This window comes from Rhamphochromis longiceps, linkage group LG1 (assembly GCF_057381845.1).
Source record: "Rhamphochromis longiceps isolate RC_006_pf linkage group LG1, R_longiceps_female_GT1.1, whole genome shotgun sequence".
Taxonomy (NCBI): domain Eukaryota; kingdom Metazoa; phylum Chordata; class Actinopteri; order Cichliformes; family Cichlidae; genus Rhamphochromis; species Rhamphochromis longiceps.
This window is the reverse complement of record NC_140557.1, coordinates 11,655,345-11,680,879: the sequence shown is the minus strand read 5'-3', so window position 1 is coordinate 11,680,879 and position 25,535 is coordinate 11,655,345. Positions and strand designations below refer to the sequence as shown.

The following is a 25,535-nucleotide window of genomic DNA, read 5'->3' as shown; positions in this document are numbered from 1 at the left end:
GTCAGGTTCTGACAGGAGTTGCACTTGCATGACTGCGGCCTTCTCTAAATAGCACATCATGCTCAGATTACTGAACACATTTCTGAGCGGAGGTAAGGGATGAAGGCAGCTAGAACTGTATGCACTGCACGTATCTGCATGTGAATGGGCACTGGTGTAAACCACTGCTTCTGTCTGTGTGCTGCGGGTGTGTTCCTTTGCTTCCGACTGTGTGTTTGTGTGTGAAAAGGTTGCTGCTGGCTTTAGCCCCTAGAAATACATCCAGAATTTGAGCTTCACTGTTTGTTAAACATTATTTGCCTCTGCTGTAAAGGCAACAAAGGGATTCTATCCCACTGCAAATGAATGAGTCCAGGTCTCTAGTTATCGCTGGTTATTGTTCCAATCAGGCTGGCTTTGAAAGGGGAGGCGCGCTTTCCTTTGGACAGCTCATTAAGATAACACACAAACGTGGCTCCCCATCATCCTGGGTTTATTAAAGTGGGCCTCATTTCAGCTCCTTTGTCTCATGCAAGAACCTCTGCCTTTGTCAGCGCAATTGGAGCCAGATGGCAAAACAAAGCTGGCTGTCTGGATTGCTTAGAGAGCTATCTCTGAAGACAGAGCCATTAGCTTGACTTCACAAGCTCACCGCCTACTATGTCCACCTGGATCAACCAGGTGTGCAGACGATGACGAGAAGCAGTAAGACCAAGGGTGGCCTCAAGTTGTGCTCTTGTCACTGCAATACATGCATGCATACTACAGTCTCTCAACTCTGCTATCCTTTACTCAGGCCTTTTGGCTAAAGCTGAGCTATTAAGTCTCGCTAGTTGCGGGATGGCTGACCCTGCTCCTGGCTGCACAGATCTCTGAAACATTCATGAGAGAGGCAGTAGAGAATAAAAGCCACTGTCCCTCTTTACTCAAAGACTCTCCTTCACCTCTCAGCTTATTAAAATCACATGGTATTAGACTTGGGTGTTCACAGAAAGGCTAAATAATTCAATCAGAATAAAGAAGGTGTCAAATGAATAACTCTAATGACATTAACGCTTGAGGGAGAACTGCTCAGGGCTGTGAGGGGTAGTTACTGAGGCTAGGCAGCCAGAAGAAACTTGCTCTGCTTGCTAATGGCAAAATTAATTCTGAACTCAGAAGGTCATATTAATACTAAGCAAAATATCACAGCACTCTATTCAAGGGAAAAAAAGGCAAACATGACAGTATTTTATTTTCGTTCACTAGCACACTAGAAAAGGCAAGGATAAATACTGAAGAAACCTGCAGCTCTGGTTCAATGTGATGGTACATCTCGAAAGTTTACTAATTAACACGACATGTAAACAAGTCTGAAGTTTTACAGTGTTTGTGCCACTACTTCTTCCCGCTTCTCAGACTCTAACTTCAACGGTACTTTACATTTACTGCTAATGAGCAAATATTAACATAACATGCGAATATGCTAAACTAAGACAGTGAAGATCCTCAATACAAGGAGGAAAGAAAGAAAGTGCAGCAACAACCATGTCACAGTGGTCTCTAGAAATAGTAGAAAATGACTCTTGTACCGCTCTGGATTTTCACTGCTGTCAGTGCTGAACTTTGCTTTCTATACAAATCATGTAGTGAGTGCAAAAAAAGAAGAAAGAAAAGATTCTGTGGACACAGACAGTGTTACATTGCAAATATGCACAAGTCTTTTTTTTGTTGAAGAAAACTTTGTTGATTCCCCCCCATTTAGCTCACAGTTAACAAACCTAATCTAAAAATGATGATTTTGACAAGTATGCAAATCCAAACCCTGATATAACTTGTTTACCTGTGTCTAATTTTTGTCACTGTTTCTGGTTTTGATTGGTGCTTACTGTCCTGCATTGTTAGTTAATCTATTTGAGTTTTCATAAGAATTTCTATTGTCTAAAGTTTTGAATTTCTGATTTGATCTTTTTATAAGTTTTATAAGTGTTTCGAATCCTTTTTTCATTGGTATTCTAGTATGCTGACCTTTAGTTACCATGGTATATTGCCATGGTAACCGCCTACTGATCTATCAGTTCTCAAGAAAATAGCGTCACCATTCCTGGAAGATCCCTTGGACCTCTGCGGGGTGAGAAGGTTTTTGCATTTCCCTCATGAGTATCATTCGTGAATATCAGGAATTGTTTATAAAATTTGAAGATTTAGAAAATGTATAAATTCTGTTCTACTTGATATTAATCTGCTGCTAAATCTCTTTTAAACTGCTGGAGTTGTACCTACTAGAAAACAGGACACATGCCAAGAATCCCCGTTTGAAATTCATTTTATTTTGATCTGTATTTAAATTAAAGTGATTTCCACATTTCCTTACTTAGGGCTAGTAATGTTTAATGTTTAAATGTATCCCGTTTAAAGTTTCAAAGCTCTAATGTGCAGATGTCATGCTAGAAATAAACAGTAACATAGAGAGAGCACTCAGCAATAAAATAATTAAGTTGAATTATCGAGTCAACTGAGTTGATAGCTAGCTTCGTGTGACCGCTTACCCCGACTGCAAATGTTAGCATAAGTACATTTGGATATTGTAAAGATACCCTGAATCTGTTGAACTTGCTTTATAGTACAGGGACTCAGTCCTCCCCGTATCCTATGTCATATTTGTTTAATCCTTCTGTGTAACCCGTAAGCTTAATTTAGGCTTCTGCTGGATATCTATGTGCTAATTTATGTATCTGGAAACTCCTTTTATCGGTACACCACAGCCTTCATGGTATGTGTCGACCCAACTTGTAGAATAATTCCTGCATTAGTGTGCGTTGTCCTGCCGTTTATCCCTCGTGTTTTCTGGTACCTCCCAGCTCTTCAGTTTTTGGTTTTGTTTTGATTTTCTGTGTCATGTTTCTAATTTTGATAAACCTTGATAAAGCTTGTCCTTCCTATTCTGCCTTGTTCTGCATTTGAGTCCTCCACCTCCACACTACAATCCACACAGCTACATTGTGACATTTTTAGTAAATTGGCATCAGTGCTGTGCAAGAACACACTATTCACATTTTCAGTAAAAGGTGTTCGCAGTTAAAGAATGTGTTTCAGAATACACGGGTGCTCTGAAGTGCCTGCGCCGCCTGTGATGGACTGTAAACAATAATAGAGAAATGACTACTGCTGGCTTCAGTTCCAACAACATAGCTACCAGCAGTAGTGCTGAGGCCAATCTATATGAAGATTTGAGGGCAAAAAACTCTGACTGAAAACTCTCACATTTCAGTCAGATCATCAGCTAAACTGGCAATCACTTTGAAACAACACTGACGAGCCTGTATTGGGTGACTGATGACAACAGGAAATAATTACCAATGAAAATGAGCCAACAGCCAAACAAGTTTCTATACAGCTGTTTTACATTTGTAATCTTTTACTTTATGACGCAATGCGGTAAAGTCGTAAAACACACAAATGCATGTTTTCTCTAGACTTGTGAAAGTAAAGTGTGTGTGATTCTATAGTGGTAAACAGTAACTGTTTTTATTTGGTAAATGGTAGTGTAAGATGATGTTCTACTGGAAAAGAAGACCTCAGAGTACCTTATTTAAACAAGTGCAAGAAGTTTATGTTTTTTTGTTATTTTGACACATCCGCTTGCAAGCTGATTAGCATTTCAATTGCAAGCATGCTATTATCATATTAGCATGCATCTTTCTCTGCCTTAGTACTACCCAAAAGAACTGCTAGTGTGTGTGTAGATGGTACAGCTCTGACCAGCTCCTATTCCATGAAAAATTCTAAATAATAAGTAAACGACTTTAGGCTATTGGCCCATTGGATACATTTAAAGAAATAGTGGCGTGGAGACTGCTAGAAGTGTGTATTTATTTTGCTAGACATCATAAAATTCAAGGCAACTTATTTCAAGTGACAACAATATGCCCAACACATTTCAGCCAGGATTCAATTGCAAAATCAATTTGCCTTGATAAAAAGGATAATTTAAATGCAGGACACGGCAGCACTATTGTTGGCATTTTGAGAAACTTGAAACTTGTGGAACTTGTTACCATTAAATTTACAGACAAGATAAATTTTACTTTTATAGCTGTAGCTTTGGGGGGTATGTATAATGTAAAACAGCTTGTTGGCATCACTAAATTAGTGTGCCCGTCTCCCTCTCCCTGCCTCAAACACTTACACACACACACACACACACACACACACACACACACACACACACACACACACAGTGGAAGAGTTATGCCACCGGGTTGCTGTGTTGAATGGATTTGATGCTTGGAGCTGGTCTTGTTTCTCACACGCACTCATGCTTCATCAACGCTCACTCACACTTCAGTAAACAAACTTAACATTCAGTTACTTGTGCTGTTGAGTCCCTACAAACCTGACACCTGCACTTCGTGTTAAAGAAGCTAGACTAAACTGTGGGGGATTTTTGCATTATTTAATATTTTTGCAACTTGAAAGCCCTGCACTGTAAGTAAAGAAACCCATATGTCAGGAAAACATACACTTCTAGATCAAACCACATATCCAAAGTGTTGCATTTGTAAAGAATTGATTGCCTTGTTTACCAGCTTGGCTGGGTTGACTAATCCAATTAATACGGAACTAATTCTTTCTTTTTTTGTTACCTTGCCTGGTACTGACAGTACCAGGCATGCATGCATGATTACATTTGAAGTATTTAAACATATTTAAACATTTTTGATACAAGCTAAAAGATGTCAAGCTTTAAAAAAAAAAAAAAGCTATTTTAAACCACATCTCTTCTCTGACCATTTGAAAAGCTGAAACTTGACCAGGTGTGTATTTGGCTGACCTGTCTTTGACTCCTCTTCTTCTTCCAGCACCTTGGCTTCTTCAGCTGTGGGAAGACAGAGGAGCCATTATCAGTGGAAGCAACAGTACAAAGGCAGGCACACAATGTAGTCACTTCATCATAAGCCTGTGGTGAGCTGATCCTTCCCAGCTCAAAGGACACGCTGTGATGACAGAGCTATATGACGATGACGCTCCAAACAATAGTACCCCCACTACATCACACGCAAGCGCGCACACAGACACACACAAAGAGTCATATCTACCCCTTAACCTCCTATCCAGCTCTCTCACAAAGACAGTAATCACATTAGGCTTTAGCTGTGGGCTCTCTGAAAACCACTGTCAACGGAGTTAGGGAGCCCAGTGATGACTGTCACACTTTATACACATGTGGCATACGTGTACACACACACACACACACACACACACACACACACACACACACACACACAGGCTAAAAATAGCCTGGGACAGAGCATCCGAGCACCAGATATGCATTCTGTGACACCATTTTCACTGCAATCAGACTCAAGATCCACTCTTTAGCGTGTGATACATGAGATTAAACTGCTGGTTGAACAAAACTAAATGTCAAGGAAACACAATTCAGATGTTTATATTCCAGCACATTTGCCTGACTTTCCTGGACTCTGACAGCAGGGACTATAATCCTCTAGGGAAATTAAGCAAAATCCGTATTATTACAGCAGCAGAACGTGTTGAGTTTCCAGATTCAAACAGCCTGTATCTAAGTCTTCCCACACCATATTCCTTAGTTTATCCTCCACTGTGTTATGATGTATTTGGAAACGTATTACACTCATTGACACATGTGTCATATATTATCACACATTTTCGTTAATCGGACCAGGTTTGGGCTTAAAGCTGAGTTGAAGATTTTGGGAAGGGTTTAGTGCCCTCAGCAGACATATTTTTAGCAACTTTAAACTAAAAAAGCAATATAATCCATAATGTTACCACATGAGCCTGTTTGAATTCATGTCTTTATTCAGCACCTCCAAGTTTGACCAGTCCTAAAAAATGGAAGCAGTCGAAATACCTTGAGGGACAAGACTTTGATAGGAGAGTAAGGTCCGTTTAAAAGCCACCTTAACGTCAGGGTGAAGACGAGGCCAACCACAGAGAAGGGGTGAAAACTGTCTCCCTTGGACACTGAATGTTATAATTTTATACCCCTACTGGCAGTATTCCAAATGCGTGGGGGTAACAAAGAGGGCGGCTATGGCTTAAGTGCAAAAGCTGTCCGAAAACACATAAAAGTAGAAAGAGTCAGGGGACAGAGATTGCTGTTCATTGAAGCTAGTAGAATGTTAATGTTCCTCTTCAACCTGCCATCTGTCCCTGTGCTTCTGAATTTCTTTAAATACTGCTGTGCCATCATGAATGATTCACATGTAAGCAAAAGAAAGGCCACAGTTAGAAACCTATAGTACTAGAAATACACTCATTAGTGGCTTAATTAATTCATTCTTGGACCCTAGAAGCAGCAGAGGCTTATTCTTATAAACCCTTTGTGCATATTAAAACACACAAGACTTAATGGCAGCTGCGTTTTGTGCTGGTACGGTTTTAAATCTCCCTTTGAAAATGAGTGCTGGATGACAAAAATCAAGCTATTTTGCCCATTTAAAAAAAATAACCATTTTGCTAGTATTTTGGTAAGAGATTTAACGAACGCCTGTTTTAATGTGCTTTTTACATACACCTGGAACAAAATAATTTTGTTATTTCAAAAGCTTGAAAGCTTTTTGGCATGGGGTATTCCTGTTTTTTGTGCCTAACCGTTAACCCCAGTAAAACATGTGCACCACTGTGCTACAGCCCCACAGGGAAAACACTGACTCCCTTCTGACTTTCATCTCTCACACGGGGGAGCTCTGTCCTGTGTCCCTTACAGATGATCCCAAGTGTAGGCTTGATTAAATCACACGCTTATGTGAATGTAAATTATGCTTTAGAGAACTGGATCAGTGGCCCCTGCTAGCATATCTCAGACACATAGTCATAGTAATTATGTAAAGAGGCCAAAGAGAAGTATGAATGAAAAATACAAAATGGGAGAGGGCCGAGCCGTGCTGGCGTTGAGGCAACTCTGCCTCTGGAAGGGAGCTTTCACTTCCAGCTGCAATACCACAAGCAGCTCAGCTCTGTTATGATACATATTCTAGTGCCCCACATACATTATGACAGGGAAGAAAAATGACTTGCTCACTTCTCCACTTTTACTGACCCTTCCACCCTCGATACCCAGACACAGTGAAAAGGAGTGTCAACTTCAATCTGACCATATCCGGGAATACCATTAAAAGATAAGACAACCACAATTAAGTTGCATATCCCTGCTTCCTATTCTCCCCACAGCTCTGGATATATGCGTACCAATCCTATTTTAAGCCACTCAACATCTGTATTCACAGAGTATCACTTTATCAGGAGTATAAAACTTTGCATGATATGTGAATAAGTCAGCATTCCCACTTTTCGGATCGGTGCTCGGAAAAATACATTTTAATAAGGTGGGCAGTGGATGACCACATAATCAATCCTGCCTTCAGTGGTAGGGCTGCAGGCGAGACAAGCAGATCATCTTCCAGCCCACTGAAGAAAGGGGTCCCACAACCCCTAGGAGGCCTTTGCCCGTGGGAGGAACTGCATTATATTTTTCTCTTTCCATTTCATTTGATTTCATATGTTCCATGGAGCTATTTACTCTGAGTCTGTGTCACTTCCATATTTATTTTTAAACCTCTGGGCCTTGGTGCAGACACTGGCTGACCTTTATTTAAATGTCTCCTCCACTCTGAGCAGATCTCATTACAGCAGAGCTGGTGGCTTTGCACTATCTATCTCATTTCAAAACTTTTTCTCTGTGCACTTGCGGCGATCCTTGGCTATTCCGCAACGCTAATTACCAGAACCTAGTAATGATGTTCCTCTCAGCTGAAGATATGTGTCCCACCATCCAAGATCCTGCCTATATGCATTAACCAGAACTCCCTCTGGATTCTCACAGTTCCTTGAGCAGTTAACATCTCATCTCTGCTTTCTCCTCTATCTCTCTCACTATCATTGTGCCTCCCACGTGATCTAGGCGACACATTGGAGTACTGCATCATCCACCGGGCCAATATGTGAAGAGTTTAATAAATCATCCAACATTTTAATGAAGGCCCTGAGAAGGCTTGAAAATGCTTGAGAGCACCACTGGTTAACATCCATTATTCAGTAAGCCCTTGGATTATGTATGTAGTAGGCAAACATAGTCCAAAAACTAAAATATCAAAATAGACGACATAATATCATGACTTTATTTTATTTTTTGTGGGGGATAAAAGCTGCCACTGCTCTAAGATTAATATTTCATATTTCCTAATGAAAGCAAGGCAGCCCTAAAACATTCTTTTATCCAACCTTGAGGACTCAACACAGAATTTGAAGAGGTCATCACCCATGAAATGTGAGAATATACACTGGTGTTGCATGTGCACAGCCACCTCTCCATTTCCCCCACCTTCTCTCTTGGCCTCCTCGCAGCTCTCCTTGATCTTCCTGCGGCAGACAGCAGCCAGGGCAATGAGCAGCACCAGCAGACATATAGCCAGGCCAACAGTTACCCACAGAGCCACCGGAGGGAACGCAATGTTCTGACCTGAAGCAGAAAGGGCAGAGGGAGAAAGAGCCTCATTATTCACTCTTGCAGTGCTAAAATAAGAGTGCAACTGTCACTGCTGTATCCATCACCATTATCGTGCTATTTGACAATTTTGCTGTTAGAATTCCTTGCCATAAAGAATCTGAATTACCAAGCCTGCAGAAGTACTAAAGCAAAACATGATGACACAGATGATGATTATTGCCATCATCATCATCATCATCAACACTGTCACATTGACTCCATATTAGGTTTGACTTTCAGAAACACTGGGACTGTCAGAGAAAATAGATATTACTGGGAAAATTTGCTTGATGTGAACAGTAAGAGCTTCTTTACTACTGTCCAATTAAGACACTTGAGCCTTTCAATTGAGCCCAGATGGCAGATAGTTTACCAGTCACACAAGACTGTGTTGTCGTTTCAAACAGCACTGGCACCGCTTTCAGAGGTTGCTGGCACTAACTATCCCACTCCCTACCTTCTGCTACACATTGGTCAGATGTGACAAGTTTTGATGATTTTAATACTCTATAACTTCCTGATGTACCCAGTCAATGACTAGTTCTGAGTTTTGAGATGTACAACAAGCCAGAAGATTCTCAATTGTGGTTGCCAAAATTTAGTTAATGTTTGTTTTGTTGTTTTTTTTGCTATACATATGCCCCTATGTTAAATACAGGTTTCTAACCATAAAATGCTTTCACTTCACATCACTTTTCAGAAATTATCCATCAAAATTGGTGACAGTATCCTGGCTAACTGGAAACTGATGAGGAAAAATAAAAAACTGGTTAACGGGACAACAAAAAGATATCAGACACAGCCAAATTTCCCTGGGGTATTCAAACTGAACAGAGGGAGAAGGAAACAGCAGAGCCACTAAATAGCTGCGAGCCTGGCTGTAGCACAAACAAGCCTCCTTCAGAGAATGCCCACTCGGGGCAAAAAAAAAAAAAAGAAAAAAAAAAGAAAGAAAACAAATGCTGAAAAAATGACTGGCATTGGACAAACGCAATGGTGAAGCATGTGTAAAGACTTGGCATCAGAAATGAAGACAGGCAAGCTAAAATATAAACCAGCCAAGATGGAAGGCTAATACCGGCATTTAATCTCCGAAGGAAATCCATTAAAAAAGTAAACACCACAACAAAACAAAACAAAAAAACATTATCCTGTAAAACAAGTGTACTTGATATTAAAAATAGATTTATTTGATATGGCAACATTATTTGGTCAGTTTGTTGGCTTACCATATTATTAGATGGAGTGGTGTGGCATTTATTGTACAAACATGACTCCTAATGACTTCAGGAAAGATGCCAGTTAATGTTTTACAACACTAACTGGAGAGATCTCTTTAAGTCTGTACACATATTGATCCTTTAACTCTTTTGTGAATGCCACGATCACATCAAATTCTCAGTTTGTACAACATTTTGGTTTATTGACAAAAAAAACCCCTGCAAAATGACTATTCACCTTCACTGTGAACATATTAGCATGCTGATGTTAGCATCTAACACGATGCACCGTTTGACTTACACCCTGCTTTGTTATTTCTGCTCGACGAAGATTCATGCTTTGATATCACTCTAAATTAAGAGAGCAGAATTGCATACAAAAACGTATGTTAAGATTATACTGTAATTTTAAGGTTGCCATGGCCTGTTTAGCTGTTTATATCCATTTCAAGAGTGTCTCTCAATACAAAAGGCATTATAAAGACTCCTTGGTGCTGCAACTGCAGAGCAGAATAAAGAACGAAATGTCAGAGAAAGGATAAAATCTGGAAAGTCAATCTTGTCATTATGATGAAGCTGTGTAAGCCTCCCCAGGCTAGCCATGAGTGATGATGCTGTGGACTGCTGTCCACTGAGCCCTTCGCTCTGCTATATTTAAAGAATGACCATCTGAAAGCCACTTCGTACCAGGAACGAACACATGTATGAAAGAACTAATCGTACAAGAGCTGTTCACGTGTTGTGATTGCAAAAAAAGGTAACAAATATGTCTAGCTTTTTGTGGCGAGTAAAGAAGGTGCAGTGCTCTTTGTTTCCATGGTCTCTCATTCTCTTTTTATTCTCATACCTTCCCCACCATGCTTTTCCTCCCTCTAGGCAGGCTGATAAAGACAAATGCCATAGTCGGCTATCATTGCAACGCTGGGGCCCAAAGGGCTGCAGGATCATATTTTTCTTTTTCTCTTGTTTGATGATGTGATTTTGTTTTCTTCAGAAATAGATTTGTCTCTAATGGCTCTGTTTACCTATCCTCTCTTTCCCCTTTTTCCCTACTCCCTCTGTGCAAGGGTAAGGATGGAGTGCTCTGGGCTGCACTGTCACATTACCTGGAGCCTGCAGACAGAGGACAAACTTAACTGATACACTTGGCATTTTCTCAATGCTGTTAATGTGTAGCACTAATCAGAATACACACTTAAAATGTTGTCTGTTAGAAAAATCAATTATAAATTTCAAGCCAACTTTGTACTCAACACTGTTGGAAGTGTAATGTGTGCCTAACATTAAGCTGATTTGATTTGATAGAGACAGACAATGATAATAACAGACCTAAATGCCAAACTCTCATCAGGGTTCCTTGTCTGTATTTATTATCCTTCCATGTTTGCTGATGCCAACACAAAGTGTTGTGTTACCAGTAAACATGAAATGAATATTATGTGCACTGTGGGCACAAATGAAATCATGCTATCTACAGAGTAGATCTTTTTTTGTTGTCATATTGGCACATAAAGAACTGGAAGCACAGTAACGATCTAGATACTTTTAGCGTATTTAAACTTTACAGCATTTATGAATTTAGTCTTGCGTAACAGTAATACATTTTATCCTGAAATAATATTTGGTCTTCTAAAAATTACATTTAGTATACTTCATATATGAAAGAAGATCAACAGAAATCTCAATTTGAATTCTGAGGAATTTTCTTGCTTGTGGCATGTGATTCCAAACAAGCAGCCTCTGGTTACTCGTTTATTAGATATTTCTGTCTTGTGATGTGGCCACTAAGAAGGGACATAATCCACAGCTCATGTAGAGATCACATATTTTGTGTACATTACTGATAAACAGATTGTGAGGACATGGCAGTAGTAACACCAGTGCAATATCATAGCTTACTGATTATGTTGTGACTTTACTCAAAGTGTTGGTGTGACGCTATATATATGTAAAATATAAGGTAGAGATGGCACGATACCACTTTTTTATGTCCGATACCGATATCATAAATTTGGCTATCGGCCGATACCGATATGAATCCGATATAGTGTGTTTTTTAATCAATAAAACTGTTTTTTTAATATCTTGCTGCTTTTTGTATAAGTTCATACTCAAGTAAAAAAAAAAACAAAAAAAACACACTAAAGCTATTCTGTTATACCTGTATGCAAAAAATGCACTGCACCCAAAATATTTCATAGTTCAGCAATACTGATCAATCTAATAATCTTAAACCTACTCCATCACCCCTATTCTGGTATTTTAAGAGTAAGCAACCTAACTAATAGGGCTCTAAAACTCCCAGCAAAAAAAAAAAAAAGAAAAAAGAAAAAATAAGGAACCACCCCCCACCCTCCACCTCATGATGCTTAATCGACGTAATCAACTTTAATTTGAAGCAGTGTGAAAAAAAAATGCACAGAAATAAATTATTTTTCAAGAATAAATAAATAGATTCAACATCTTTCTTCAACATAATTGCAGACTGCACAGATGGTACCTTCCCAAAGGAAAAAGTACTATAGCTTACTAGGGTATATTAGACTTAATAGCTACTATATACAGTAATGGACTTCTATTCATTTTACGTCAGATTAAAACTTTGGGTCTAAGATTCAGATAATTATTTAATAAAAGCTAGACATTTTAAATGAGAATAAGAAAGAAAAGTATGAGTTTTGTGAGGTGCTTTTTTGATATTTAATGGATAGGATTACATTTTGTATTTTTCTCCGATATCCGATCCAGTAATTTATGTCAGTATCGGACCGATACCAATATGTAATATCAGATCGGTCCATCTCTATTAGAGATGTGAATATTACTGCAGATGTTACTGTCAAAGTTGCTGTGACTCAAACATAGAAACATTTGATTTTTTTATTTCCCTCACCTAGTTTATTTTAAAGTATTTTATAGCATAGAAAACCTTTGAAAATAGGCTTCAGTTCACATTTAAGTCCAGAAAATCATAAATCAAAATATGGATATTACCTGTCCACAGATTCATGGTGACGTAACTGCTCTTTTAACTGTCTGGTGTTTTTGCTTTGTTTGGTGTTTGTAGACATGGTTTACATGAGTTTTTAGCTGAGATTCAGAGGTTTCTGTGGACACTACTCATGTCAGCACTTATATTTCTGACCTTGTGTTATAATTGATTAAACGCGATCTCCTCCCTTTTGCCCCCATTTTTGATGTTGTGGGTGCAAATGATCAGGCATGACATTCTCATAATAAATCAGAGAACATACTGCAAATAATTATTTCTGCATTTGTGTGATTGAAATGAATTGAAAATGTGTGCAATGACACCATTTTAAAGATTTAGCCTAAATAATTTTGGCGTGAATGAGCCTAAACATGATGACCTGACTAATGACACCATATCACCTGTGACACTCACACACGCACGTATGACTTTGCCAGTTTCAGCTGAAACAATTTCAGTGTTTCAAACCATGTTCCAGAGTTTTTAGTTCATCGTTCATGAGGTTTCAAGAAGAAAATGAAAGACAGATCTGAATGTTTGAAAGTGTTTTGGAGAAATTCTGTAAAGATTAGATGAACAGTACTCAAAGGATAAATTTAATTGGTTTATTTTGTTAGATAAGTTGAACAAAAAGTTAAACAAGCAAGTAAATAAAGAAACAAGGTAAAACGAAGTAAGAGCAAAAAAGTTAGCAAGTAAATAACGAAACAAGGTAGAGGAGAGAAAACCCCAACAATCCCCTCTGAGCAAGCACTAGGCGACAGTGGGGAGGAAAAACTGCCTTTAAACGGGCAGAAACCGCCGGCAGGAGGGGGCAGTCAACTGCCGGGACTGGTTGGGGGGGTGAAGCCTCGTCTTCAAGCAAGACGAGGCTACATCAGTTGAAGAAGCAGTATTGTCCCTCTTCCGAAAAAAGCTGAAGAATTTTTTCTTCTTTTTCATGGACTTTTCTACGAGCGCCTTTTTCTCCAGGATGAGGGTTCTCAACTCATCGATGGTTTCTGTGTTTTGCTTCTTAAGTTTCTTGCATGTTTGTTCCACCTGTTCTAATGTTGCTTGTGTTTCTTCAAGCTTTTCTTTGAGGTCTTTGGATGTTGCCTCCTGTGTTAGCTTTGTCTTCTGCAGGTCTGCATTTCTCAGTTGATCTTCTTTGTGCAGGCCTTCTAGCTGCTCATTTCTTCTCTGGATGTCGTGGAGCGTACACTGCAGGTCTACATGCGTTTTGTCTTGCTTTTGGGCCTGCATTTCGGTGTTTTCCCGCTTCAAGTTGTTGAATTCCAACAATATCCCCTTAATGAGCTCTGAGTTGTTTTTTGCCATTTGATCGATCCTTTTCTGCATCTGTGAGCATCGTTTTTCCAGTGTTTTCTTTTCTCCCTCCAGCTCACTTGTTTTGACCTTCAGTTCATTACAGAATCCTTGCATTTTTTGATTTTTACTCTCTAAGTCCTTGATAATGCACTTTTCTTCTGTCAGTCTTTCTTGCTGTTGCTCTTTCTCTTGAAGGAGGTCTTTATTTTGGCACAGTGTTTGATCCAACCTTACCTTCACCATTGTGTACTTTTCCTGCATGCCTTGGAGTTCGCGCTGCAGGTCTTTTTGCTTTTTGTCCTGTTCTTCCTTCTGTTGGAGGACTTCTTTATTTTTTTCTTCAGCTTCATCAAGCTTTCTCTGGAGCAGGTGATTCTTTTGGTCCATGTATTGGAGATCCCACTCTATCTTATCAATCTCCCACTCTATCTTATGCTCGGACATTTCTTTAACTTCAGCGCTCTTTTTCTTGTTTTCTTTGATGAGGAATACAATCTGCTCTCTGGCTTGAGCAAACTTGATCCCCCAGCCCTCATTAATAATGTTGATGTCGGGCTGGCGCTGTAGTGTTTCTTCCAGGTGTTTATTTTGTGCTTCCATTTGTAAGCACTTCTTCTCCAGGTGAAGTTTTTCTTTTTCAATTTGTTGAATTTTGTTCTGGAGATGGTTGTTTACATTTCTACTCTCCTGTAATGCCCTTTGGGTGGATAAGAGGCCATTTGGAGAAATTGGCCGGCCACGCGTGGAAGGAGAGGCGGCGTAATCTTTTTGTCTTGGTTGCCGTAATCTTGGATACATGTTGGCGTTTGTATCCGATGACTCTGACAGGTTTCCGAATGTTTCTGTAGTGAACGTTTGAAGGCTGCAAACACAAAGGCTGCGAAGAAACGAACTAAAAATTGCTGTTTCTCACCCCTACTTAAGGAAAAACTTCAAAGGATCAAAGATCCATATGACATCATCACTCCTAAGCCAATCAGATTGTCACATGACATTTTGGAATGGGGATTTTTTTTTTTTTTTAAACAGTTTTCAAATGTAACTTAATATTTCTTAAGTGACCTGTTTAGTTGATTAAGAAATTTATTGCCACAAACGTCCCTAATGTTAAATAAGAGACAACAGAAAAAAAGAGTTTTTTTCCCTATGTAATAGAGCTATAATATTTTTTTTATAATTATCCTACTTTTTATAAAAGGGAACATTATTTAAAGAATATGTAGTTAATTAAACAAACTCTCTGTTCATCTACAGGGTATAACGAGAAGGGTGAGCTTCCTGCTCGAAAATGAAATGACCAAAATAAATGTATTTCTCTGCAATTACAAACTGTGTAAACAGTCTTTGTATCAAAAAGCGAACGCTTGTGAGATGTCATTAGAGATTACAGATGGCACGATACCACTTTTTTATGTCCGATACCGATATCATAAATTTGGATTTCGGCTGATACCGATATGAATCCGATATAGTGTGTTTTTTAATCAATAAAACTGTTTTTTTAATATCTTGCTGCTTTTTGTATAAGTTCATACTCAGGTTAAAAAAAAACAAAAAAACAAACAAACACTAAAGCTATTCTTTTATACCTGTATGCAAAAAATGCACTGCACCCAAAATATTTCATAGTTCAGGAATACTGATCAATCTAATAAACTTAAACCTACTCCACCCTCCCTATTCTGGTATTTTAAAGAGTAAGCAACCTAACTAATAGGGCTCTAAAACTCCCAGCAAAAAAAAAAATAAAAAAAATAGGGAACCACCCTCCACCTCATGATGCTTAATCGACGTAATCAAATTTAATTTGATGCAGTGTGAAAAAAAATGCACAGAAATAAATTATTTTTCCAAGAATAATTAAATAGATTCAACATCTTTCTTCAACAGAACTGCAGACTGCACAGATGGTACCTTCCCAAAGGAAAAAGTACTATAGCTTACTAGGGTATATATATTAGACTTAATAGTCACTATATACAGTAATGGACTTCTATTTATTTTACATCAGATTAAAACTTTGGGTGTAAGATTCAGATAATTATTTAATAAAAGCTAGACATTTTAAATGAGAATAAGAAAGAAAAGTATGTCTTTGTGCCCCCTTCTCCCTGTTCATGCCCTATCGGCCCCCCTGGCCAAACTTTGCTAGATCCGCCCCTGCACAGTTACCAGCCGTCAGCTACGTAGAAAAGGATCCTGGTCTAGAAAGCAATATCAGAATCAGAATCAGAATTGTGTTTATTGATTCTGATATTATTAAATATCCATATATTAAATAAATTTTAACAACAGATTATCAAGCTTAAACGTGCTGCTGTTATTCAGCCGCTGGTTTCCTCTTTCTGGTGCAAAGTGGGAGATAAACAAACAAGAGAGACGGACTCGCGACAGAAAAGCCGATCAGCTGATCACTGATCAGTTTCATGATTGAAGTAGCAGCAGGAGGGGGAGAGAAGAGGCAGTCGCTTCATATATCGGTTGTTAAGCTTAACGTGGGAATGCTTTACAAACATTCAGAGATGAACTTACACACTTGCTTTACTTCTCTCTGGGATCACTTCCTCGGAGATGAAATGCTGGTTTGCATGCTACAAATACACACAGCCGCTCTATGTGAGCACACTGCTTTGACGTGCTACGGTTATGAGGAGAGTCACGCCGTGTCGCAAGTTTTGTGAGGTGCTTTTTTGATATTTAATGGATCGGATTACATCTTGTATTTTTCCCCGATATCCGATCCAGTAATTTACGTCAGTATCGGACCGATACCGATACGGTCCATCTCTAATATAAGGCAGGTGCAGAAGCTATAAAGCGGTCATTTTCTATTACGCTGCACATGGATATAACACACTATGTCGTTTCCTTGCAGATTTTTTATGAGCATAATCAAATTTCTCAAAAACAAGTGCCATATGGAAAGTTGCTACAATTATACCATCAATCAATTTTTGTAGCATTTTTATATGTGATAACAACCACACCTAACCCAGGGCTTATCCTGAAGTAATACTTATTATACAAGGGGTGCATCACCGTAGGTGTTTTGTGGACTGTAGAAGACCACAGGAGCCTACTAAGATAAAAATAGATATTTAATGGGGGCAGGTAAGAGAATGATAAAATACCACCTCCATATGGAGCCTCTAACATAGGGCGCAACGCCAGGGAGAAAAGAGGCTCCCTTAGTCTCTAGAAGACACTATAGAGGACTTGCAAGGGCCCAGCTTAGGTATTGTTTGGGCTTCAGTAAAAGATTTGCAGGCATTTTTACAAGCCTGAGTGTTTTCTCTCCAGCACCTCTGGAGGAATAAAGTGCTCCTAAGACTCCCTTGCCTGTCATCTTGGTTCTGCAACGTGAAGGCGGTCGAGATCAAAGCTGCTTTCTCTCCAACTGTCACCCCAGTTTTACCTTCCTAGAAGACACCTTGCCTCTTAAGCTGGGACCAAAGGAGAATAATGTCTCTTGACGGAAGGATGGCTTCAGGCTAAAAAGAGCCTCAAGGCTCATTGTAGACAAGCTGGATGGATGAGGAAGAGGAGAGGAAGAGTCAATTAGGTTTTTCTTTCATTGTCAGGATGAACAACTTGGCTTTTTCCTGGCTGGTTGTGAAGATGGAGGTAGAGAGAAAGGGCACCTGTTACAGAGGAGAATTGATCACAGAAGAGCAAGCTGGACTAGGGGCTAGCCCAAGGGTTGAGCAGCAGCAGAGCCCAGCCCTGCTAGAGGGCCTATACAGCCCTGGAGACCACAGAGGCACAGCTAGAAACAGGCTTATATAGCTTTCTAACAATGAGTCATAAGGTAGAGATAAAGACATTTATTCTGACAATACAGTAAGAGCGGGAAGACAAAGTAAAGTGAATGAGATATAAAACTCAATGAGACAAAACAGGAGCTCAGAATTAAATCATACTCACCGTAAACTAGTGAAGTGATTGATATATATACACAAACTACCTCAGAAAGTGCAAATAGATGCACAGGCATCGATGATTTCAACTTTTTTCATGCACTTTCTGCGTAACACAACCTGACCACGGAAGAAAAGATTGGCAGAAACAATAACAACTGTGCTAATGGAAAGATGGCCTCAGTGTCAGAGGACACGGATTAATCAGAATGAAAAACATGAGCATGAATATTAGGATTACATTGAACGAATGACTTTGAATTTGTTTCAGCTTCAGTTTCAATTATGAGCCTTTATTATCAACCTCGAAGGTGTCCATCAAAACCCCAGAACCCTCCCCATTCAGCCCCAGCTTGAAAAGCTTGTGACTGCACAGGCACACCAGCTGTTCTTGCAATATTTCTAGGAACACCTCTCCTCACCAAGAGAGGACAAGGAGCTGACTTGTAGAGGGAAAACTTGGCAAACTGAGATGGATGGCGACAGGTTTTTGTCCTGTCAGCATCTTCGCTTGGAGCCTTTGCTCTTTTTTGCATTTCAATAAATAGCTTTTCAGTAAGATGCTACCTCACTGTCATATTGGCATGCAGAGAGGCAATGTGCTCATCTCTAGGACGACCTAGCGCCCATTTACTTACACAATTTGTCTGACATTATTGCCCTTCCCCTGACGCTATGGGTTTGAGGCAAGCAGGAGTGTATGATGTGCAGACGTGCACATTAAAACAAAATAATGGCTCTGCATTTATAGGAATAAAGATTCTAACAGCCCTCTTTTTTTCTCAGCGGGAGAACTATAAAAGCCATCTGGTGGTGGTGCAGAAAGTAGTGGAAAGTATGCAGGAGAGCAAGGTGGATGAGTTAGTGAGTCAGTGAAGGTTGAAGCGATGGGGGGTAAGCGGGGGAGTGACCAAGTGACCTGAGGAGGTGAAAAAACAATTGGATGAATTAGTTTTTGCTTCATAAGCAAGCAGAGACTGAGGCTGTGACTGCGTGAATGCTGGACTGGGCTTGAATCACAATGAACTCTGTGGTATTAGTCTACTCTCAACTCGTAAGCTATCTCTCAGACATGTCAGGCTGCTTCTGACCTTTCTCCAGTGGAAGGTTGGCTCAAAGTGTGGAGGTAGTCTGCCTATAATGCAGTGCTATGGATTTAGAATGATGAGATGGTGTGCTAAGGTTACCACCCTCATAAAATGAGTCAGACTTTAATCTGATTGATCCACAGGTGAATATTCCCTGCCACTCAACAGTCGCACAGCACAGAGAGGTTACAATGAGACATGGAGATGGAGTGTACTTGAGTTTCATTTGGGAGGTCAAAGCCAGAGATGGATTTCGATGATCGCAGCTTTTGCATATGAAACAAAACAGTGTAGCAGTATGAATGAAAAACTAAATTAATAGTATGAATTCACCTTTTTTCCCTCTCTTTGTGTTTATACGCCACTCTGCATTTCCACAGTGTGTCTTTTGTCTCATCTCCCTCCCCTGGCCCCCTACTTGCCACAGCAGATGGCTGCCCCTCCTTCAGCCTGGTTCTGCCAGAGATTTCTTCCTGTTAAAAGGGAATTTTTCCTTCCTACTGTCACCAAGTGCTTGCTCATGGGGGGTTGTCTGATTGTTGGGGTTTTCTCTGTATTAATATAGGTAGGGTCTTTACCTTGCAGCAACTTGTTGTGATTTGGTGCTATATAAATAAAACTGAACTGAATACAGAGTATAAAATGGTAAATGGCCTGTATTTATATAGCGCTTTACTAGTCCCTAAGGACCTCAAAGCGCTTTATATATCCAGTCATCCACCCATTCACACACACATTCACACACTGGTGATGGCAAGCTACATTGTAGCCACAGCCACCCCGGGGCGCACTGATAAAAGATGGATATAGCAACTGTAACATGACCCATTGGTTTCTGAAGTCATGTTTTGAAGCCTCAAACAATTCTGTATCAACATCTGTTTCAAAAGGGTGGAGCTGATAACGAAGAGGGGGCTCTGACTGTAAATCTGCATGCTGATTGGCTAATAGGTTTTGGCAGACAACTTATTAGCCAATGCGCATAAAACCATTCAATTTGAAGCACAGTGTGAGACAGATTTATTAAAAATGCTTAGCGTTTTTATTCAATGTGACCACGAAAGATTGACTAACCCATAAACTCAGGACTAAAGTGTTTGCAGAAAGCTGTTTTCTGAAAGACTTCCATAATGCCAGAAGTCTTTTTGCAACCATAGCTATCGCCATCTGGTGGCCTTCAGACAGAATGAAAATTGTTAGGCTGAACTGGCTTCATTTTTGTGACCCAGAAGCAGTGTTGGTCAAGTTACTTGAAAAAAGTAATCAGTAACTAATTACCGATTACTTCCCTAAAAAAGTAATCCTGTTACTTTACTGATTACTTATTTCCAAAAGTAATTAATTACTTAGTTACTTTTTAAAAACACGATTTACAACCTGAGTAGGTGATAAAGTGATAGATCTTTCAGCCCAATTCTACTTTTTCTGCATAATCCATCATACAAAATGTAATCAAATGGAAAAGTCTCTTTTTAAAACTTGTTTAATTAGTTTTAAACTTTTAACTTTATGCATCAAGCAAAAATTTAATTATATGCAACATTCTCTGACTGGAAGAAATTTGTTTAACATTTAAACTTATTTTCTGCACATTCCAGCACAAAAAATATTTTTTTTGTGTGTGTGTTTACACTCACTCTTTCAAATAGATGCAAGTAAAACACAGCAGAAAATAAATAACATCAAAGACTCAGCGGTCCTCTTGCTCTATTTTCACCTGTAAAGCAGGAGTGGCGTAGGCGGAGGTTTACCCTGGTGCAGGTGTGCCGCAGCGGTCAGTGGAAGAATCCGCGAGTTTCTCTGTGAATTTCCCATTACGTCATAGCGCACTCGGTGCTTGCTTGGAAGTTTAGGGGGTTTTTTCGCTGTAAAAAGAAGTTTTCTTCCCACGCACAACGGACACTAATGTTTTTGTCACTTTTTATGGAATCAAACTCAAAATAAGGTCAGTACTTCCACGCTTTAAACGCTGCACGCTCATACTCTCTCCCGCACTCGATATATGATGCACTGTTGATCTGCACACAGCTGTTGTCACGAACGTCGCACTCGCTTACCTCACTGTCGTGAGACATTCTCGCAAAAGAAAAAAAAAAAAAAAAAAAAAAAAAATCACGGTTTTAGTAACGCAGCGTTCCTACGGGAAAGTAACGGTAATCTAATTACCGTTTTTGCAATAGTAATCCCTTACTTTACTCGTTACCTGAAAAAAGTAATCAGATTACAGTAACGCGTTACTGCCCATCTCTGCCCAGAAGTGATATCCATGTTTTATACTGTTGGTCTGTGGGTTGTGTGTGAAACAAGGTTAGCCAAAGAGCAAAATGACATGCATTTAAAAAAAATGGCAATACCATATAAACAAAAGGGGAAGAAGGTAGATTCATAACTGTTAGAATTTTTGAGTTTTACCACAGTACACATAGCCAAAAGTACAATGAATGTTACTGAACTGTCTGATGGGAAAAGCATAGGGAAACTAAGTCACAAGTATTTACAGAGAAATTATTTCAAGTCTTGCTCATATATGCCAGGGGCAAGGTTAGCGTGAATTTTCTCATCTTTACAGCTGAAGGTAATCCCATACCCAGTAGAGGGGCTAATTAACTGAATATACAGCTCAGAGCCAACTGCACGGCTGTCGTGTTAGTAATGCAGAGGGTACGTTACAGACAGAGAGGTGCGAGGATGCGTAATAGCTCTGTGCTGGCATATATAAACAATGGCCTGGGGTAGAGGTGCGCAGTATAACCAGAATAAACTTCAGAATGGTAAAGACACTATCTGATGTGGATTTGGATACACTTATTTGTTCTGGTGCAGAATGGAATTTAAATGTCACATCAAAGAGCACAGTGAGCATCTTAAATGGCTTACTGGATGTTGACCAGTAAGCATACACTTGCATTTTACAATAAAAAAATGAACATTTGCATGCAAAGAAAATGGTGGGTGAAGAAACAGACTCAGGCGGCTTAACAGAGAGACGCAAACCATGAGGTAGCATGTCAGTAAGTGTGTGGGATGTTTGAGAATGTGACCCAGCTGTGACATGAACAACCCTTGCACTGGTGTAAAAAGAAAAACCACAAGGCACAAGACACTGCTGACCGAGTCCCTGTCCTAATGATAAGACAAGTCAGCCATGGAAGGACATGGTGAAAAAACAGGATTCATAGTACATGAAACACACTTGCAAGCCTTTTACCCAAAATGAAATCCCAAACCAGAGGTTTTGTGAAGCACACTGCATGGATATAAACACACGCACACACTCTACTGGCTACAGGATGCGATGAGCTCTTAATTTTAACCAGCATGGAGCTAACCTCCACAACTACTGTAAACTAGAACAACGTTTAATGTGATGATAAGTTAAACTTTAGCTAAAAAATGTATACAAACAATTCTGTGCACATTGTCTACCCTGCATTTGAAACCTATTCAATTAAAAAAACATGAACTATTAAAAAAGGTACACAGTTCTGATGTTTGCACAGAGACCACAGCTGCTTCAATAATGTTGAGGTTCAGGTTCTGGGGAGGAAAATCTATGACAGTGCTCCATTGTGTGTTTTTCTGTCCAGATATGCTTTTACTGCAGTTTGAGTGTTGAGATCACTGTCACTCTGAAAAATGACATTGTCGCTGATTAGATGTTTTCCACATGGTATTGCAAAGTCGAATAAAAATCTAAGGGCACTTTTTTATCAATTTTAATAAAATCCCAAACACAAAAATCAGCCCTGAACTGTCACAGCCCCTGCACCATGTTATACAAATGGCTGTAGGCACTCACTGTTTTGCCTCTCTCCTGACCAAATCTTGACAGCAATCTTTCCACCGAGACCATTTCGGATGAGGCTTCAGCAAAAAGTAGATGGATCAAGTGAAAAGTTAACTGCATCTTTCAGGTCCATGGCTATATTTACCTAGTGTCCAGCTAACAGTTCTTAAGGGATTACCTCATTAATACTATTTTATGTCTATCAAACTGAGTTATCTTTGGCATTTTGGTAGAGTTGACTATGAAAATGGGAACAAATGTGTTTTTTTGACATGCTCCCAGTAACAAAGTTCCTAGAAATGTAATTTAAAATAAGTTTGTTATCCGTTACGTGTAAACATAACAGTGTTAAGTTAGGTGCATTTTGTATGCATGAACAATTACCCTATGGATCATTAAGTCCTTTAACAAACAAACAAACAAAAACAAATTCCTTTGAAAATGGTCAAGTTCAAGGACTCGACTAAAAATCAGTGAAAAAGCAGCCAATGCCCTTGAGAGCAAGAAATGAGAGGGGGCTCAAGACTTTTGCACATTGCTGTACTATAATAAAAATTGTAATATAGTGTGCAGCCTTAGCATAGCAGAGGAACAAAAGCGTGTGAACACTGTCTCACAAACGGCCTTCCCATGTCATCTAATACGGGCCAGGCTAACGCTCTTCTCAGCATTTCCTGTCTCCCTGTCTGCCCCGCTGGGGCCTCAATTAAAAACTCCTCTGATGTCTAGTAACTGACAGAGAGTCCATCACTTCCGCACATCCCTCTCCTCTGAGAGTGGCATTAAGATGTTGGAGGCAGAGTGGACTATTGATTTCTTTTTTCTTTTTTTTCCCCCCCCCTTCGGGTGGGGGTGGGGGGCTTCATTTCTTCACAAGGCCATCTTCACGATTCAGTCCCTGAGTGTCAGTGCAATAATCAGGTTACAATGTTGCCTTGTCTAAATTTTTAATTAGCTATAAAACAATCACTGTCTCTGAAGATGGTGAGAATGTGTAGGAGATAATCACTAGTGACAACTATCTGTACCAAAGCAGCGTATCTGGCTGGTTGATAATGGAATAGTAGAAAAGCTATGTTACAAAAATACAAAAAACCAAGAGCAAATAGGTTTAAAACACTAAGACAAACAAGAGCTGAATCTTGTTTCTTTGGTAGCAATATTATTTTTTTAGCTATATGGTGGCAGGTCAACAAGCTGTAGCCACTTATATTATACAGTTAGGTCCATAAATCATTGGTCAGTGACAAGGTTTATTAAATTTTGCCTCTGTACACCCACAACAGTACATTTAAATCAAACAATCAAGATGTGTTTGAGGTGCAGGCATTGAGCTTTACTTCAAGGGATTTAACGAAAATTATTTGGGCAGTTCACTGGCATGTGAGACCAATTCCCTCCTTATTTCATGAGAAATCAAGCAAATAAAGGTTTTGAGGTTGAGTCCAAGTGCTGAACTTGCATTTGGCAGCTTTTCACTGGCTTTCTTAATATGAAGCACAAAGAGATGTTAATGCAAGTGAAGGATGTTATCATTAGCCTAAAAGTGAAAACAAATCTGAGCGAGAACAAAAACTGACTGGACGAATCATCACTTTGGTACATTCTTAAAAACAATGAATGCACCGGTCAGCTCACTGATACAAAAAGGCCACAAAAGACAACGATAGAGTATGACTGCAGATTCTTTCTTTTGTTTAGAAAAATCCATTCAAACCATCTAGCCAAGGCAAGAGCACTTTGTTGGAGGTATGTATTTTTGAATTGAAATGCAGAGAGTCTATAACAAAGTAGGGTTATACCAAAACAACAGGAAGCAGAAAGTAGGAGAAGGAGAAAAGGAACATCTACCGCCATGTTTAATAGAACTATCATACATAGTGGAAGCAACTCTATGGCATGGGCACATGTCCACCAATGAAACCAAATCGGTAGCGTTTGATGTGAATGCTGATAGAAGTAAGAGGATGAACATTTTCTCTCTGCACAGTGTTTCACAGCACAAATAGATAACAACCCAAAGCATACTGCAAAAACAACTCAAGAGTTTCTCAAAGCAAAGAAATGCCACATTCTTCATCAGCCAAGTCACCTGATCTCAACCCAACAGAGGGTACGCTTTAGTTACTGAAGATGAAGCCAGAGAGACCGGCACATGAAAGAATAAAGTTACGTTGAAACCAAGCACACCATTGTTTTTCTTGTGACATTACCAATACGTTTGATGTGTCACATGGCCGTCTTCCTATTGAAAAAACAAAAGTTGTATCCAAGATGGCCGACTTCTAAATGGCCACCATGGTCACCACCCATCTTGAGGAGTTTGCCCCCTCACATATACTAATGTGCCACAAATAGGACTTTAATATCACCAACCATTCCCATTTTATTACGGTGCATCCATATAAATGGCCCACCCTGTACAATGGAGCCATGCTGATGTATTGCTTGCAGAATATGATTTTAGCGTTTTCTTACTGAAATGAGCACGGCCTTCTCTAGTTGTTGCTACCTGTGCATAACGTTCAGTCTTAATGTTCCCACTCAAGCATAAGACACTTTTCCCATTCTGTGTCTACTGATGAAACCAGATACCTTTATAGAGGCTGTCTTTGGGACCAACATAGACCCTCCTTTTTTTTTTTATTTTTATAATAAACTTTGTTTGTTTAAAAAGAAATCCAAATGATTATAAGTATTTTGAAAAGTGATAAAAATCATCATGTTTT

The 25,535-nt window shown here is 39.4% G+C and overlaps 1 protein-coding gene across 1 annotated transcript in view; it reads right to left on the bottom strand.

The window, feature by feature from the left end:
• cd276 (CD276 molecule) overlaps positions 1-25,535 on the bottom strand; it is a 71,649-nt gene that overhangs the window by 13,797 nt on the left and 32,317 nt on the right. Inside the window, exons 5-6 of the mRNA XM_085382747.1 lie at positions 8,327-8,464; positions 4,793-4,837 (exon numbers count right to left, since the gene is read on the bottom strand). Of these exons, the coding sequence (XP_085238873.1) occupies positions 4,793-4,837; positions 8,327-8,464 (183 nt within the window). The remainder of the gene's footprint in view (positions 1-4,792; positions 4,838-8,326; positions 8,465-25,535) is intronic.